The sequence below is a fragment of the Nestor notabilis genome, unplaced genomic scaffold (genome assembly GCF_000696875.1).
Source record: "Nestor notabilis isolate BGI_N333 unplaced genomic scaffold, ASM69687v1 Scaffold35613, whole genome shotgun sequence".
Taxonomy (NCBI): domain Eukaryota; kingdom Metazoa; phylum Chordata; class Aves; order Psittaciformes; family Psittacidae; genus Nestor; species Nestor notabilis.
Genome location: NW_009921202.1, coordinates 1 through 17412, shown reverse-complemented (window position 1 = coordinate 17412; position 17412 = coordinate 1). Strand labels below are relative to the sequence as shown.

Below are 17412 nucleotides of genomic sequence, written 5' to 3'. Positions count from 1 at the left end.
ACCTCCCCGCTGTCGGTGAAGGAGGGGTGGGACGGAGCGGTCCCGCCTGTCCCGTGTCAGATACAGCCCTGGGGCTGCAAAGCCGCCTGGGCCCGGTCCCACCGGGGGTTCTGGCAGTGTGCTGCCCGGCGGTCCAGCCTCTGAGGGTGAAGAGACGGGTGCCGCCACCGGGCAGTTCCTGCTTGGGGAACCCACTGTGTCCCACGCGGTCGGTGGTGTCCTTAGGAGACACGGCGCAGAGATGCGTTGCAACCTGTCACTCGGGTCTCGCCGCTCCCGGTAGTTTCATCTTCTCTTTGCATTGCCTTAGGCACGTGGTCGTGGGAGAGGGATCTTTCCGGGTGTGTCCAGCCACTGAAAGTTGTGTGTTTTTTAGGTATATTTTAATGACACTGGTGCTGTTTTCCAAAATCTATATGTATTTTTCTTTCTCTAGGTACCTTTTGAGAACCCACTTGATTCAATATGGCTTTGATTAGCCGAAAAAGTTTCCAGTTTTACTCATCCAGCACACCAGCAAGTAGGTCCATTTTGATGACCCTAAGCAAAAGGTTGAGCTTTATCAGTGGGCAGCGAAAGCCCCAAAATTGTAGCTCCATAGCCATGAGGATGCTATGTTTCAAAGATAAATCTCAGTATATGTTTTGTAGAAAAAATCACGTACAACTGCGGATACAGTCTCTTTCTGTTAATGAAACTGTGCACCTTTGTGGAGATACTGGGAGCAGTGCTAAATCTAATAATGTGTGGATGGATGAACAGCAGTTTTTCCAAAAGTTGAACAGCCTTTTTACATCAAAAGAGATTTTTGACTTTCTCAGCTCTTTGGAAATCATGTCCGATACTATGGCATCAGGAGCCCTGCAGAGGATTTCTGAGGTTGAGGTGGACGACAATGGTCTGAAGAACCCTGAAGGAGTGTTAGAAAACGAAGTTTTCAGGGCATTATGCTTCCAGTTTGAATTTGAATCCTCAAAACTGTCAAACACTGGGCTGCTGAATGCACTGCAGGCTTTGATAAAACTGCGTATAGATCCACGGAGTATGCTGATGGCAAGCTTGCTTTCAGAGGCCCAGGAACGGCTTGTCAAAGGACAGTTGACTGTTAAAAATCTCTGTGCTCTTGGGGAGAGTTTGTTTGAGTTGGAAGGCCCAAGTTGTGCGATGCTGGAACAAATTGTGAACCACATGCAAGAAAAAGACATGGAGAAATGGACTCCTAGGGAAATAGTGATGGTTTATAAGATGCTGCAGGGGACTGTTGGGGAAGGGAAACAATACCAAGACTTGCTAAACAGGCTGAACAGTGTCACTTTAACCATAGTTTCCCAGCTAAGCCCAAAGTTCACAAGCATTATACTGAATTCACTGGTGGCCCTTCATCAGACTCAGGCAGTTCCCTTAGTCATAGCACTGTGTAGGCATTCTGTGAAACATATTCCATATTTCACGGGTGATGAACTGGTAGATGTACTGGAAGCCTTCCTATACTTTGGACATAGCGAACAAACTTTTACAGTGGCACTAGAAGCACATGTTCCCAAATCCATCTTTACCATGCAGCCTCAAACAGTCAGCAAAGTCATGCAGTATTGCTGCCAAAAGAGGATCCTTTCTAAGCCCATCTTCAATGCAGTGGCAGAAGGTTTCGTTTCTGATGCTGACAGATTCACCACTGACCAGATTGCTATGTGTATTATGCCATTTGGGACATTAAACTATGTGCCTCCAAGTGCTTCTGCATTGTTTAGGAAGCTTGAAACCATACTGCATGCTCGCCTTAGCCACTTTCAGCCTCACACCTTGCTGAACTTGCTGCACTCGTGTGTCCTTATTCAACGTTATCCAGTAAATTTTCTGCCAAAAATATTTAGTCCCTATTTTCTGCAACAGCTTCAAGGTAAGAAGCAGTGTTTCTATTGCTCTCAGCGTTTCTCTTGTTCCGCATTTCTTACTGCTGCGTGGTGTGTCTTTTGTCAAGCACACATTTCTTACCACTTCCGTCTGTCAAATCAACAATGACTTGATTAAAGTAAATGGAGAGTAGTGATCAGGAGTCCAGAGAATGTTGCTTCCTTGTGGGGTATGGTCCAGGTATGGGCTTCTGCTGTCATCTCCACTTCTGTTCTTTCAGAATAAGGATTATTGTGTTACATTCTTGCTTCCAACTTGGTTGCATTTCTCTTTCATATTGTATTACAGTCACCTTGTGAAAGATGAAAAGGGTAAATGGATAAAGCTGAAAAAATTAATTTGCAGAGCATAGTTGTTGGCTTAATTAAACCAGAGGTGAGACCTGAACCAGTAAAACGTAACAGCATCATAAATGTGAGCAGTTAAGGATTGGCTGGTATGGGGGTTTTTTATTATCTAGGTGAAATTGTAAATTGAAGTCTAAGGCTAACATATGTGTTAACAGGCATAAAGATGAGTGCTTCTTACTGATTTTAAAATTACTTTTAATCTACAATCTGATATGGTGATGTGTTGGTAGCTGTCTGCCAACTGCACTCTTTTGGTGGAGGCTTCTTGTGCCCATCTTTATTCCATGCCCTGAACTCCTTTCTACCTCTGAGCAAGCACTACAGTCCCATCTTTGGCCCTATGTCTTAAAACACTGAGGAAAACATCACAAAATTTAAAAATCTCCCCCATGATTTATTCCATTTTGCTTAGGAGATCTCAAGAGTCTGCGCACCCACTGCTTCTAAGACTGTCTTGTCTGCAAGGGTTGCCTTCACCTAGTTGTTTTTTTTCCCCAGTCTAGTAAGCTTATAGAACACCCTCCATGTGATTTTGCGTAAAAATACTTTGTTGAAGGTACACCTGAAAGTATGAATATTGTTCTTTCAGCTCAGCCACCTGGTTTGGACAGAACTGTTACCACCCAGCTAACCCAGCTTTTTCTGGCTGTTACCCTGGAGTGCCCATTTTATGAGGTATGGTACACATGAAACCAGAACAGATGTTAACAAGAGGTGTTATCAACTAATTAATAATTAGTTGAGGACAGTCTAGCACATAAAAACACAGGAATTGGATGAAATGGGGTATTTTTCCTTGATGAAAATAGGAAGCATTTCTACCTGTTTGACTTGATATATTTGTATCGATACTTGTATGTTGGACGGAACTGACTAGCTCAAAGTTAAAGTGCTTTTTGTGTATTTCCAAGTGCTTTTCCAACAACTACTCTTTTTTTTTTTTTTATGTTTGGCTTGGGATGTCTTGGAGCACAGAATGGATCAGGCATTTAGATGTTGGCCTAACTGCAGAGGAATAGAAAGAGTTGTATATTTCTCATGAGTGATACGTTCAGCATGATAGTGTGGGAGCCTGCTGAGGATGTTCTGGTGGTTGTTTTGTGTTGTTTTGTTTATGGTTTAATTTTGCAGCAGATCATACCTTGCACTGTAAGTCTCTCACTGGACATGGCTTTGAAATGCACAGAATACATTTTGCTACATTAATATAAGGTTATTACAAAAAACGTTAACTCCTCTTTTGTTTGATTTGGTTTTCTGTCATTATGTAGGGTCCCAAACTCCTTCCAAAGTATCAAGTAAAGGCCTTTCTCACATCTCAAAGTTCTCTGGATGTTCACCTCCTCAAAAGAGTGAAGGCTGGTTTACTTTATTTACTGAAAAAAAGAATGTATTTTTCATCAGAGTTATCAACACCATATTTCTATACACTTGGTAAGTATCGTTTCTTTAGATTAATAATTAAATATGTGCATATGCTGTCTAAACTTTAGGCTCAATTATTTTCCAGAAATAAAAATTCTTTCTTTTATTCCTTTTGTGGGAATTCTAAATTGTGCAAATACAGAAAAAGAAATCTGGAATACAAAACTCTGTAGAAGGTCTGAAATAAGGAAATATCATGGGAACTTCAAGGAAATGCATTTTCAAAGTCAGAGGACAGGGAGAGAAAAGAAATGCAGTGTTACTTGGAATCTAGACAGGCAGTCTGCACTGAAAATAGCTGCTAACTCTTGTATTGTGTTTTACTATCAGCTCCTCTTTTACTTACCTTGTACACAATTAGTGCCATTTAACTACATGATAGGTTTTAGTGAACTTGGAATACTAAAAAGGCTGCATGAAGCATTACTAACCATCTGTGCTAAATAGCCTATACACATCTTTTGCAAGCCTTTGTGATTCAGAAAAAATACTGCAATAATGTTTTAGTTATTTTCTAGAACAATGAACTGTAAGAGAAGAATTACAGTAAAGTTTGTTATATGAAGTTTTAATGTTACGTCTCTTTTCATTCGTACTAGATATTGAGATTAAATTAGATGAAGAAGGTTTTGTATTGCCTGCTGCCCAATGTGAAGAAATACACAGACGGTAAGGGAAGCAAATAAACCACTGCTAAGATGTTGGTTAACACTGACAGAGAGCATCCAGGGTAAAACCCTGGCAAAATTTAAGCTAACTGGAGTTTTGCCATTGATCTCTAACAAAGTTCAGGTTTCATATTGAAACCACTGACAAGAGAACAAAGTTGAAAAATTAATGATCTGTACTTTTTCCTCATTGTTTTGTTTCCTGACTGTACAGTGTCAGACAATTAATCTCTTTACCCAGTGACAGTCAGGATCAAACTGATCCTGAATAGTAATGTATTTTGATCTTCTGTAATTAATTTTCAAAATAAAACCAAATTAATTCTAATTGATCATGTCTGCATAGATTTAACATAGTTGAAGCCGGTTTGAGTTCACAAATTTACTTCTGTGAGGAGTCCTGTGTAATGAAGATATTTGCCACAGATGCTGTTTTTAATTAGAAAATGTACAGGTGTTTAAAAAATACATTAAACACGGATTATTTTGAGAAACCTCAGATATGAAGTTAAGCAACCTGCCTGTGTCGTATTTGCAACAGCATTTCTGTGGATTAAGAAAAAGTCTTTGAAAAGGTTATGTTTTCTTCAGCTTAACCTTTACAAGATTAACAGACTAATATATATTCTTTCCAAAATCCCACACTTAAATGTTTAAGAATGGGCTTTAATTTTTTCCTTTTTAAATTACTAAGTTGATGTGATTTTTATCACTAAGGAGAAAAAATATAGTTATAATCCATGATGCTGCCATCCATCTGTACAGGTTGACTTAAACAGATGTAGCTTAAACTTGAACTCCCAACAGAGTGAACAGGTATGCTAATAAGCTGAATAAATTTAACTGCTAAAATGTTTTGAAGCTGAGACAAGTATTCTGTATGCTTTTCCATCTAGAAGAATTCCAAACAGTTTACCAGTACTTGTTTTTGTTCAGAGCATATAAATAAGCTTTTCAGATCAGCTTCACTAAGCTTTCAGGCTTTACCCCTCCCACTGTTCAAGTGAGTGATTTTAATCATCCTGAACTACGTAACTCCCATCCTACAATACCTAATTCTGGGGGTATTAGGGAGTAACAGTAGAGGCATTGTCTCTTGGTTCTTAGGAATTGCAGTAGTTGTGGTTATTAAAATAACCGGGAGTTTTTTGTTTGGGTTGTTTTGTTTGGTTTTGGGTATTTTTTTTTTATACTACTTTTGTGCTTGATTGTAGAATTGCCCTCTGTGTTGATGGTCAAAATAGATTTTGCATTAATAGCCACAATCTGTTGGGAGAAGAAGCTATTAAACAGAGACATCTTCGGTTACTTGGTTATGAAGTTGTACAGGTAAAGTCCAAAGACAGTGGTTTGCTTTTGCTCTGGCTAACAAAACAAGTGAAATATTATTATATTATAATGCTTAAAACTGTAGTTGCATTTACTTCCCAAGGCAGATGTAGTCGTGTCCTTTCTGTATTGTGTTCTCTCTGCCTAGATTTTGCCTTTCGGAGGGTGTTAAAGAAATTCCTTTTTCTTCCTTGGATCAGTTAGTGTATTCTGCCTGTGTTTTATGCCAAATAATGGCTGACTGAGAGTACTTCTCCACAGTGATTAAGGTCCAAATCTTGACTTAAAGGAAAATGTTGTCTAAGAATTCAGTAGAATTGTGATTTTTAATTGAATATTTTTTTAGAAAGGTTTGAATTTGGACTTTAAAAAGAGTTAAAAAACCTGCCAAACTGCTTTGTATTGTAAATAATATTTTCACAACAGAGTGTATCTTTTATTTTGCCTGTTGAATTAATGGGGTATTTTTATCTTTAAACGTACTTTGAACCAAAATAGTTACTTTTAGATTTTTGAGATTCTCTTTTCCATTTATAATCAGTTACCCATTAAATTTAACTTACTCTGTATGGATATCACTCTTTGTTTTACAATAATCTTTATTCAGGTGATTTAAAGACCAGTAATATTATTAGGCTTAAATGTTTAATTTTGAAACAGACAAATCTTTGATGGGTAATTTTACATCTGAGAAATGAACATTGGTCTTATCCACTTGTTCATTAAAGATATTTCCAGCAATCATTTTTGTTTTGTTTACAGATTCCATTTTTTGAGATAGAGAGTCTACAAAATTGCAGAAAAATAGCTGAATATCTACACAAAAAAATCTTTTCTCATACATATGGACTCAGCTGCTGACACTGGAGAATAAGACTAAATCACAGGTTGACCTCCTCTACTGTAGATACTGTAAATATTGTGCATGAAGAACAATTCTGTTTTCTAAATAACTCCACCTAAGATAATTTGAACTTCTGAATATGAGACCCTCCAATATTTGGAACAAGTAGACATGTAAAGAGCAATAAAGAGCCACATATTTTCTTAAGTTTTGTGTAAATGTTTATTATAAGCTAACAGATGTAAGAGTCAGTGCTGTGTTTCCTTTATATCATCACTGGTTCTCACTCACAACTGCAGATGGACAGATGTGACTATTCAGCGATTCTGTCTGGTCTGAATGTACCTAGTGTGCTACGCTACCTACCAGTCAGGGCTTTTCTTAACTGTGTAAAAAGAAATTGGGCAATTTGCTTATAGCTGTTTGTATGATTTCCCAAGTGTTTCATAAACCCAGAATTTGCAGAAGTTGCACAAGCAGTATTGGCTTACTGCTCATGCAAGAGATGCAGAGGCTGTTCACTAAATAGCACTTCTTTAAAGAAAATGAGAGAGTTTTTATTAAAGATTCACTTTACTTTGTAAAAGAAAGCTGCCACAGGGTAGTGAGTAGCACAGCTGTCTCCTGGGGGGCCATCTGAAATTCTGTATGTGTACTACTTGTAGTTTTGTCTTTGGTGGCAGTTTTAGCTAAGCGGTCTAAATGTATATGCTCCAGAGTTCCTTCAGTTTACAGCCTGACATTCAAGCCTAAACTGAAACTCGGTTACACTCTGAAGCTCAGAATAACTATGTCCCGCACAGTCTTTTTTTTTAATATGAGTATAAATTCTGGCAGAAGGTTAGAACTAAGAATTGGAATCAGTAACCACATCAGCTGGAACAAGTGTGCCCTAACTTAGGTCAACATGTTGCTTTACAGATAGATGAAGGGAAAATAACATAGCCCTATTTCCGGTTGCATAAAGTGTACTTGGTGAGCTGCCATTTAAATACGTTTTCATATTAGCTCTTGCATCCTGTCCTGTGTGGAATTATTATTTATAAGTAGCAAAGCAGAATTCCCAGATCAGTTGGTCTGATTTTAACTGTTAGGATTTGATACAAAAAAGGTGAAACTTGTACATCATTGAAGCTCTGTGTTTCACCGGTAAATACAGAATGTGGCCATTTTTCTTTTTGAGGCTACTGTTTTGTGAGTTGTGGGTGTCCCAACAATCGCGGGAGTTTTTTTGATGCAAAATCTAGATCCAAGATATGATTTACATTGCGTCATGCTGTGCAGTAATTCATGGTAATTTGGTGCATGTATACCCTTACTCATAATAGTATGTCAGCACTAACAGGTGAGGCAGCACAAAGAGGTAATGAGATACTTTCCAACAGTGTAAAGGGAAGCATACAGCACATCAATAACCTAGCAGTTGTCATCCTAGTGAGGCAGAAACTGAAGGACTGAAATGTTTTTGCAGACATTTATAAAGAACTCCTCCCTAATACAGAAGAAATCCTCATGGTATTCTTTTGACACAGAACTGAAGGGAGACATCAAACGCTCAGCTGAATGAGAAACCAGTAGTACGTGAAACAACCTGTGAAAATCCTTCAAAAGTGAGGATGGGTGAGAAGGGACTGAAAGAGAAGGGGAGGTGACATAAGCAAAGAAATGAGATAGGAAAACTCATACTGGTGTTTCGATGAATTATGACTCTCCACCGTGGAAATGAGCCGGTGATGCCTATTTCTCACACGGGCCAGAAGGTGGCGGTGTTCTCAAACAAATTTGATTTCCAGTAGTTGTTCAAACACAGATGATTTGTAGATATAGTAAGACTAATTAAAACAAGTAATTTGTACTGACTGTCCCAAGCTAAAAATAACCTGCCTAGAATATGGCCGTATTCCATCTCATTCTTCACTGGTATACATCTGAGACTGATTTTTGAGAAAGCATTCTGGTATTGTTAGAAAACATTTCCTTCTCGCTTTGTTCTTACTGTGATTCATTTAATGCTACTGGATTTGTTTAACGAAGTATTTATTGTTGAAAAGGAATGCAGCGGTTACTGCTCTCTTGTCCCTAATTCACTGAATATAGAAAAACTTGGTGGTCATGCATAATGAGAGTAACAAACACCTCTCAGAATGGGCTGTTCTGTGTGCTCTCCTTCTCACATCATGGCAAACAAGTGCTATTGATTGCCTAATTTACAACTTATCCGGGACCCAGATTAAGAAGTTCTTTTTTTTTTTTTATTTTTCACTAGGAGATTCACTGTGTTCACAAACGATACAGATTTCCTCTGTGCAACTACCTGACAGAACTCCAGTGTCAGTTAAAGCTGTGGACTCCAGTCCTTTTTCTGGTATAATCAGCCTGGCTGTTGTTTCTTTTTGAACAATACTGCCTCAGCTTTAAGCAACAGCAGGATCAATGGTTCTTGAGAACCAAAGTGATGCACACCCTGTAGGAGATATTCCTTCTCCTGAAATTACCTTAAAACATTAGTGCTGGATTCAGTGAGAATACAAGGCACTAAATGTTAAAGCAGGGTTAGACGTTCACTCTAAACATGCTTTTTAAATGACTACTGCTCAAATCCTTATGTTTTTTCCATTCTTTCCACCAAACTTTTTAGTGCTTGCTCTGCTAGTAGTACTGTTTGGTGGTGTTTATTTCTTTTTTTCAGCATTGGATACAGAACCAGAGATGATTTTTCTTGTGATACGTTTGAAGAGATCAAATCCCTCAGACACCATTTGTATAGTGAAAGTCAGCAAAATGGATGTCCGAAATCAGCTGAACTCAGATTTTGTCTACTTAAATGCTAAATACTCAGAAGTTCCCCTTACTTGGTCATCCACTTGAAGTCTGCTGAAACTGCTAAGCACTTCCGGAAGCCAGATAATTTCTTTGTCTATTTATGGGTAAGCCCATCCATTCTGAAAAATCTGGGTTGAATCCACGATTCAGCTGTTATGCAGATAAAATGGCACCTGGCAATTCTGTAACAACACTGTAAGGACTAAGAAGTCAGTGACGACTGATTCTTTGAGGACCAATCTTGATTAAATGTTATGTCTGTGTATGATTATGTAGCAGCACTGCCTAAAACTGCAGAGAGACAGCTGTTGACCCAACAGGTCTTGCTTCCAGTGTTGCTGCCCAAAATGTTCAGCTCTTGCTGATGGCTGTTCTTCATGAGATTTTTATGAGACTGTATGAAGAAGACATGCATTTGAATTAGTATGAGGAGAAGTACAGCTGCTCTTTCATCCTATTTTTAATCTGAATCATTCTCATTAACTAAAATGTAGAGGAAAAGGCAAAAGCACCATATTGCTTTTTGACAGGAGGTGGTTTTTTTTCCCACATAAATGTTGCTGGCAATGACAGATATGAGAGATTTAGCATGGATCCAGGCTTGGACAAGGTCTTTCCGTTAAGCAGATGATGCCATTTCTTCTGTAGAAATCTGCCTTCACGTGATTAATCCTTGCATGAGTTTTGACTGGCTGCTCTAAGGGCTTATTTATGCGCTTCCCATGCTCTGAAGATGACAAAACAGCGACAGGTCTTGCCATTTCCTGTGAAAATATAAAAGTTTCCTTATAAGAAAATCACAGAGTGAATACTTGGCAGTTATCTATTGCTAAATGTGCTGTGGCCAGGGGCAAAATAATAGACAGAACTGTACAGCATCTGCTATACAGATGTATATTTACTTAGCAGTGCTCTGCACTCTGACTGTTCCATCCCTGATCTAGTTCTTTATGTATATCAATAAACCATGAATGTATCACTAGATGACAAGATGGTAAGATACGGGTCTGTGCCATCAGTTCCTGTGGACTGGTAATCTTTTTATACACACACACACACACAAAAAGATGATTACCATGTGATTACTGGCAAACTAACTGCTATGTTACTGGAAAGTGGCACAGATTTTTCCTTCATATTTTTCTTGTACAGTGACTTGTGTGATTCATTTGAAAAATAGGAGAGATTTAATTTGTGTCCCCTGTTACAGGAACACCTAAGTTGCTTGCACAATTCAGTGAAAGCCCCCTATGTTAAAAATAAAGCCTAAAGAAAAACTCCGAGCAACCATTAGTCCATGAAAACTTTCCCTGAAGGACATAAATCATATATTGCTGTATTTTTGCACAATGAAAGGATTTACTAAAAATTATTGTAGTTGTAAGATTACAGAAATAACTGCTGTGCAATGATGGGAAGTGGACTTAGTGAACAATAAGAAGAGATTATTTTAAGCCTCTTCTTAGAAAACTGTACTTTGTGCAATTACTGTCTGCAATCTGCAGTTCCTTCCTGTGCTACAGCAACAGAGAGCTTTGGAGTCAGAAGGGAAAGACAGGAATTATTTGTTTTTCCCTCCCTAGCCAAAGGTCTCATGTTTATCAGGCTGCTCGTTATGTTTGCACAGTGGCTAACACAGTAAGCTTAGGTCCCCAATATGCTTACCTAGTCTTATGATATAAATAATATCTAAAAGGAGAATCAAAATGTGGATGCCATACCACAGTTCAAGTGCAAACAAACGACTTCTTTGCTACGACAGATGCAAGCCTGAGCCATATCAGCACTTAAGGTAGAACCCATGAAGCACATAAGCCCGTGTTTCCTGTGAGGATGCAGGTGGGAGCACAGATCCAAGGGGTCTCTTAGCAGGGCAGTCAGCTGAGAGACATTTCTAGACTTATGGACAGAACTTGACCTCTGATTCTTGGGAAGATGGTATAATCCATTTTTTCAAAAACCAAACCAAAACCCACAAAGCCAAAACCACCAAACCAAAAACCCAACAAAAAAGCCCAGTCCAAAGCAACCATTCATCCCTCAACTCTCCACTGACCCTTCCTGCCTTCCTTGCTCTACCCCATTAAGTTATTCAATACACCAACTTTTAACTCCACCAGAACAAAAATCAATTCAAGAGTGGCAGGCAAAACCCAAGAACATTTCCTCCCTCACCCCAGCTGAGTATAAACATTGAAAAAGGAGAAGTAGCAGAATCTTTATACCACCAAGAAGGACTTTGCTAGTGATATAGGGTTTACAGTGCTAATGACAGGCAGCAGTATGTAATTCCAATAATTTGTTTTCCCTTCAAATAAACAAGATTGAGTTTTCAGCATCCTTGGTAGCTGCACAGTGCTGACTGTGCACAGTGGCATTTCATCTTTGTGGCTTCAGCATTCAGCAGATTTTCCAACAGTTGGCTGGGAAGTGTCCTGCTACACGCCTTCACAAAGTGTAATTCTAGCACTGTGAACACTTGAAAGCAGCCTTCTGCAAACACTCTGCTGCAGTTACAGTGCTCCATGTAGCTAAACCAAGAATCTGTGACTGTACTCTTGGATTCCCAGGGTGCACCCAGGCTCTCTGCAGGAAATGAAGGGCTTACTTGCAGTGGTTTGGTTTTTTCCACTTCAGGGAAAGCAGCGTACTGTAGGGGATTCAGCCTGTCTGCTTTCAGTGTTGTACTAGAAAGATGTTGATGGTGGCCTTTTTATTTTAATGTTTTTCTAATAAAGTTATTTTTATAAAAAGTCTGTGAGGGCCACTGAGGTAATTAAGGCAGGAGTTGAGATTGTGACCTGAACTTAACTATGGGTAAGTCCAGTGTTGGGTGTCATCACGTGCAGGAGGATCATGTTGTAACTTTTAACAGCTGTGGGTTTGATGTGTCCCCATGCTATATCAAGGGCTGGATTAAGGGACATCTGTTCAGGCAGAGTCCTTTGCATGCACTGCCCAGCAGAGCTGGCATGAATTCTGGCCCCTACATGTTTTTTTGGTTGATACAAGAAACCTTAACTCTGCACTGATAAAATGTTTATACACAAATTTCCCATCCAGAGTTTGGGCTTGAAACTGAGGGAGGAGGTTTACATTTGTTTTGTTTAAATAGAGGTTAGTTTTTAATTTGAGTAGTCATTAGCATGGCTTTTGGTCTCATGCAGATTTGCAGCTGAGTTGCTAGGCATGAGCAGCTGATGGGAATGGGCACTCCTAGGATTCCTTTGGGAGCACTTAATACTCCCTGCACTGTGTGGTAATGTTGAGGGGCATTATGGCTATGCACTTACATTGAAATGTCTGGCATACATAGCTGCTACTGAGACAAATCATAAGCAGTGACCTTTGTCACAAAATATCAACTTTTTTTACACACCAGTTACAGTAATTTTAACTTTTGTCTCTCTCTTCCTTCTTCCACGTCTATCATATATAATCACCAACATGGGCAGCCATTCCTAGACTACCCATCTGTTTGCATCCCATGAACCCGTTGGGATTTTGAGGCCATTAACACATAGAAGCTGCACTTCATTTGGGTTTTGACAGCCTTTGTGTGTGTGTGTAGAAACAGAAATATATAAACACTTTAGTATACATGTGTATTGTTTAGGTTGCTCCATGGAAAAATACATATGTATATATATATGCACATATATATAACAGTATTTCTGTTTTCAAGGCAGCTGCTTAAAAACATTGCTGCATACTTCCTTAGCTATCAAGCTGCACACCAAACCCAGATTCTGCTGCCCTTGAATGCTTTGCCCAGCCTTTTCCAGGCATGTCCATGGTCTTCTGACTGACCCCTCATTTGCACCAGTTCACTGTGAATTTCCTCCCTGCAGGGCAATCTGTTGTAAGTTTGCATAACAAACTCACCAGTGTCAGACACCTGGGGTCTCTCACTAATGCTGCCATAGGGAGGGTGGGTGTCAGAGGACAGTGGCTGATTTGGGGCCCTGAATCCAGTCCTCCTGGGGAGAAGAGTTTCCAAGGATCACAGAAATAGCTGTGGGTTTGTGTTGCTGTGTGTATATCTTGCATATGCCTTGTCACCTGAAAATCTACAGAACGCCAAAGAGCAGGAACTAAGTCAGATATTGTCATTAGCTAATGCTTTCCCCTAAACTTTCAGGCTGAGGGCAACAATGTCCTCCTTCCGATTCCTTTCCTATCATACAGGCTGCATTATAATGGGTAAAACAATGCCTAGGGTCTCCAGTCACATCAAAAAGTACAAGATATCTTTAACAAAGATAATTAATTCATCAAAGGGTTACCTCCTCAATAATGTTAAGACCACGACTCTTTGCATGTTGTCTGTCACTTCGGTGAAGATACTCACTGTAACCCTCTTGTCTTTTAAAAATGGCATCGTAAGTGGAAACATCTCCTGTCTTTAGGAAAGGAGAAAAGATGGCTAATTCCCACTATTGCTTAACTTTACAGGTTACAGAATATACATAGTCAAATCAGTACTTAAACGGTTCACAAGTATTATTAGATGACGACAACTGTAGTATCACTGAGCTACCATTAGCAAGTTTGGGTCACTCTTTTGGATTAGTCTGCAATACAAATACCTAATGGCATGTGGTATCTTCTTTTTAAGTCTGTTCAGCTCTGACATTTCCTTTGTGGCAATTTAACTTCTTTTCCCCTGTAATCTGTTGTAACTTCTGGAAATTTAACTGCTTTACTTGTTTTTATTTTCTGAACTTTTTATTCTTCTTAGTTTCATATAACTGTTAAATGATCTCTCACTGTAATGTGAAAGGAAGGCAGGCATTTTAATTTAAAAGTTCATTTGGAATGAAAAAGACAAAGATATCCTGCAGCAGAATCACCATTTAATTGCTGATTAGAGCAGAACTGAGAAGAATTCAGGAACATGCCACAGTGGTAATCCTGTGATCCACTAGTATGCATGTATCTGTCATGTATGAAAATACAGCACCACCCAAGCTAGAATGTTACTGTATATATGTTACCTGTTGACATAGTTGCATCCAAATAAGCAACATTAAAGATCTCATCTGCTAACAAATGCATTTGTGAAATCCAGTCAGGAACTTCTCATGAATGGAATCAAAGATATTTCAAAACCAGAAAAGTTTTCAAGGAAAGAAAAGCAAAACCCTCTTTTGACATATGCTGTCAGTTGTTAATGAACTTCATTAAAAAGTCCATATTCTGGTAAACATGTCAATCAATCACTGGTTTTGTGCATGCCTGACTACAAATTTATGTAATTGTCCATTATGTTGGGTGTTCTTTTCCTCTAATTTTCCAGTGCGCCCAATTTAGCCATTAAAAAACTCTTGTACTTTGAGTCTTACAATTCACAATGCTATCCTCCAAAAATAATCAAGTCAGGGCAGGTCAAGAAGGCTATAATGGTTCCATTAAAAGATTAAAAGGAAACCATAGTTAAGAGTGTAGTGAGGCGCTGCTGTAATCACAGGCTTAATTTGGAAGAGTATCTCCATTACTTGGTTCTGCCAAGAGAAGAGGTGGTTTAATTTTAACCTTCATTTCTCAGAAACTATCAAGCATCAGAGAATTTCAGGCACATTTAAAAGCATCCTGCATTTGATTTCTTGCCTCCATTATCGCTATTATTTCTGTGCCTCCTTGTTTCTCTTTTCCTCCCGCTGCTACCAGTTGCATTCAGAATTTTAAAGGGCATCTAATTTGTGCTCACCACTGGGAATGTTATTTGCTCCTTTGTTTTCATTCATGTGGCATTATTTGTCCATTATTTATTACCTGTGTCAGAGTAGATAATTCATTCTTTCTGGAATCCGCAGATAGGTAGCCAGCCTGTTATTTTAAAACTTAGCCCTGTCCCAGGTGGTCTGTTTAAGATTTGCCAGAAGAGGCAACACTTCTGTGCTCAATATACTGATAAACTTTTGCTGTTGTTTCTCTTGTTAAATGCTGACTTAGTTGGCATAGGTGGTGGTGGTGACCTGTTTTCTAAACCCATCAGAGCAAGTTAATCACGCAGAGCGGATAATAAACTTGCACTCAGAGTGGACATCCTCCGTGTACTGCTACTAAAGCTAAGCACTTTGCATTCATTAATATTCCAGACACACGTGAATAAGCAATAGCTTTCTCCATGTCAAAGAAGAGGAAAAACCACGCAAACTGGCTACAGTAACTTCTTTAAAACAATCAAAGGAGCAAATGTCAGCCAGTGAGTTAAAAGGCAGGAAATTCTGGCTTCTGGCCACGTGCTAGACACATCTTCCTGTTACGTCTCTCCATTTCTGTCTCTGACACACAGTTGATTTTAGTGACAGTAAGCTGCAAAAAGGAATGAAATTCCTCTTCCTGTATAAATGAAAAAAATTGAATGACCTGATACCTTAATTGTGAAGAAGAATGGGTTGAATCTGCTTCCTCCCTGGTGGCCAAGGCCTGTGCTGTGAAGAAACCTATTAGACAGCTGCTACTACTTTTTGTATCCATGCCACTGGAGCAGCATTTTCCACAAACCATGTCATCGGGAGTGTGAAAACAGTCTTCATATTGTAAGCAAAAGCTCTACCATATGGTTGCTAATCCTATGCAGACTGCAAGCTCTACTAGCCCCAAGAGCACTGTGCCAGCCCTCTGACATGCCCCAGCTTTACTCCTGTGCTCTTCCTAACATGTTGTGTTAAGCCTGTCACCAACTGTGCCTGCTCAGGTTTGGCTCAGACACCTTCCCAAGGTAACGCAGAAATCAACACAAAAGAATCTGACTCTACAAACCTACCTGTCTTTTAGCAGGGCCACATGGTCAATGCAGGAAATTTGCTGTTCTTTTCACGCCCAGCGCTGTGCTGTGGCCTGCACCCTATCCACACCCTAGGGCCACACGACGGGCAAACTCACCACTGCCCAGTGCTCTCTGCACATTCAGCAGTCAGACATTTGGGTTGAGAGGGGATTCATGGAGTATATTTATTGTTATATATAAATATATGTTGCCAGACTATTGCTATATTACACTGATCTAATGGTCATTTCAGAACCTTTTGATGGTGGTTTTTTTTTTTGGGGGGGGGGTAGGTTGTTGGTTGTTTTTGTTTTTTTTTTGAGGAAAAAGCTATTCAGTTCAATGTCTCATATAACTCTCTTCAAAAAAATAAGGTTTGCCACTCAGGAAGTATAGCACAACTGTGGCTGAAGGCGTAAGATTGTTTTAATTTCTAATTTTAAATATGAAGACAGAATGAAGGAAAGGCGTAACAAAACACAGCAGAGAGTGAGGAGTGAGGCTCCCTGCTAGTCTATTTAAGTTATATATTGAGTGTCAGTGTAACACCTCCAGAAGCATTCAGTTATCAAGGTATTGATGTTATTATTTCAAAATACCTCTACCGATTTTCTTAATTAAAACTGAGCATACAGAAAATTTTGGCAAGGCACATTGAATGCCTTTTCCCTCCACTGAAAATGGAACAGTTTCTTAGTAAAGGGTCTCTGAGAGTGCACACTACCAGAAAAAACACAGGTGCTGCATCAAAACCCAGTGACAGATGATGCCTTTCTTAGTGTTCTCCCTAAAGATATCTCGCATTTTAGTGATACCATGTACCTTAATCCCCGGAAAATCACGTCTCTGCCTTCTCCTGCCATCCATTACCGTCGTTTTCCATCCACAAGTAGCACACGTGTTACACTTCGCAAAGGCCTCTGAAGACGAATCCTGCTATATAGGCATTAAGTAGCCTTGCTCGTGGCTAACACACGGCGTTTCTGCTGCCCTTTAAAATATTAATGGAACTTTTCTAGGCACCTCCCTGACCAGGATGGGTCATGGGAGCCATGATGAGGGCTTACCCCTTGCACAGGGACTGAGCACAACGTTGTTACGCAGCGCAGAAACCCATGCGCAAAATTCGCCCCTTTCGCCCCGTTGGACCCTACGAGACTGCCCGGCCCGGCCGGGCCCCTTCCCTCACCTTGGCCTTCCGGTTGAAATAGCTGAGCTCCGGAGGCCCTTCCCGGCTGGTCGGGATGTAGCTAAAGGCGGACTGGGCGGCGAGGGGAGGCTGCC

The 17412-nt window shown here is 39.7% G+C and overlaps 2 protein-coding genes across 2 annotated transcripts; one reads left to right on the top strand and one right to left on the bottom strand.

Moving 5' to 3' along the window:
• The first annotated feature begins 465 nt into the window (after window positions 1-465).
• FASTKD3 (FAST kinase domains 3) lies at window positions 466-6732 on the top strand. The gene is made up of 6 exons (XM_010011036.1): window positions 466-1900; window positions 2854-2939; window positions 3536-3698; window positions 4289-4358; window positions 5572-5686; window positions 6449-6732. Exons 1-6 carry the CDS (start codon window positions 466-468, stop codon window positions 6545-6547), a joined length of 1968 nt encoding a protein of 655 aa, XP_010009338.1. The 3' UTR covers window positions 6548-6732.
• A 3205-nt stretch (window positions 6733-9937) lies between these two features.
• Window positions 9938-17401, bottom strand: LOC104401363 (chromosome unknown open reading frame, human C5orf49; the record flags this gene model as incomplete). The annotated part of the gene is made up of 3 exons (XM_010011037.1): window positions 9938-10117; window positions 13640-13756; window positions 17318-17401. Coding segments are annotated over 3 exons (381 nt in total), but the record flags the coding sequence as incomplete, so codon positions are not given.
• Between the last annotated feature and the right edge of the window lie 11 nt (window positions 17402-17412).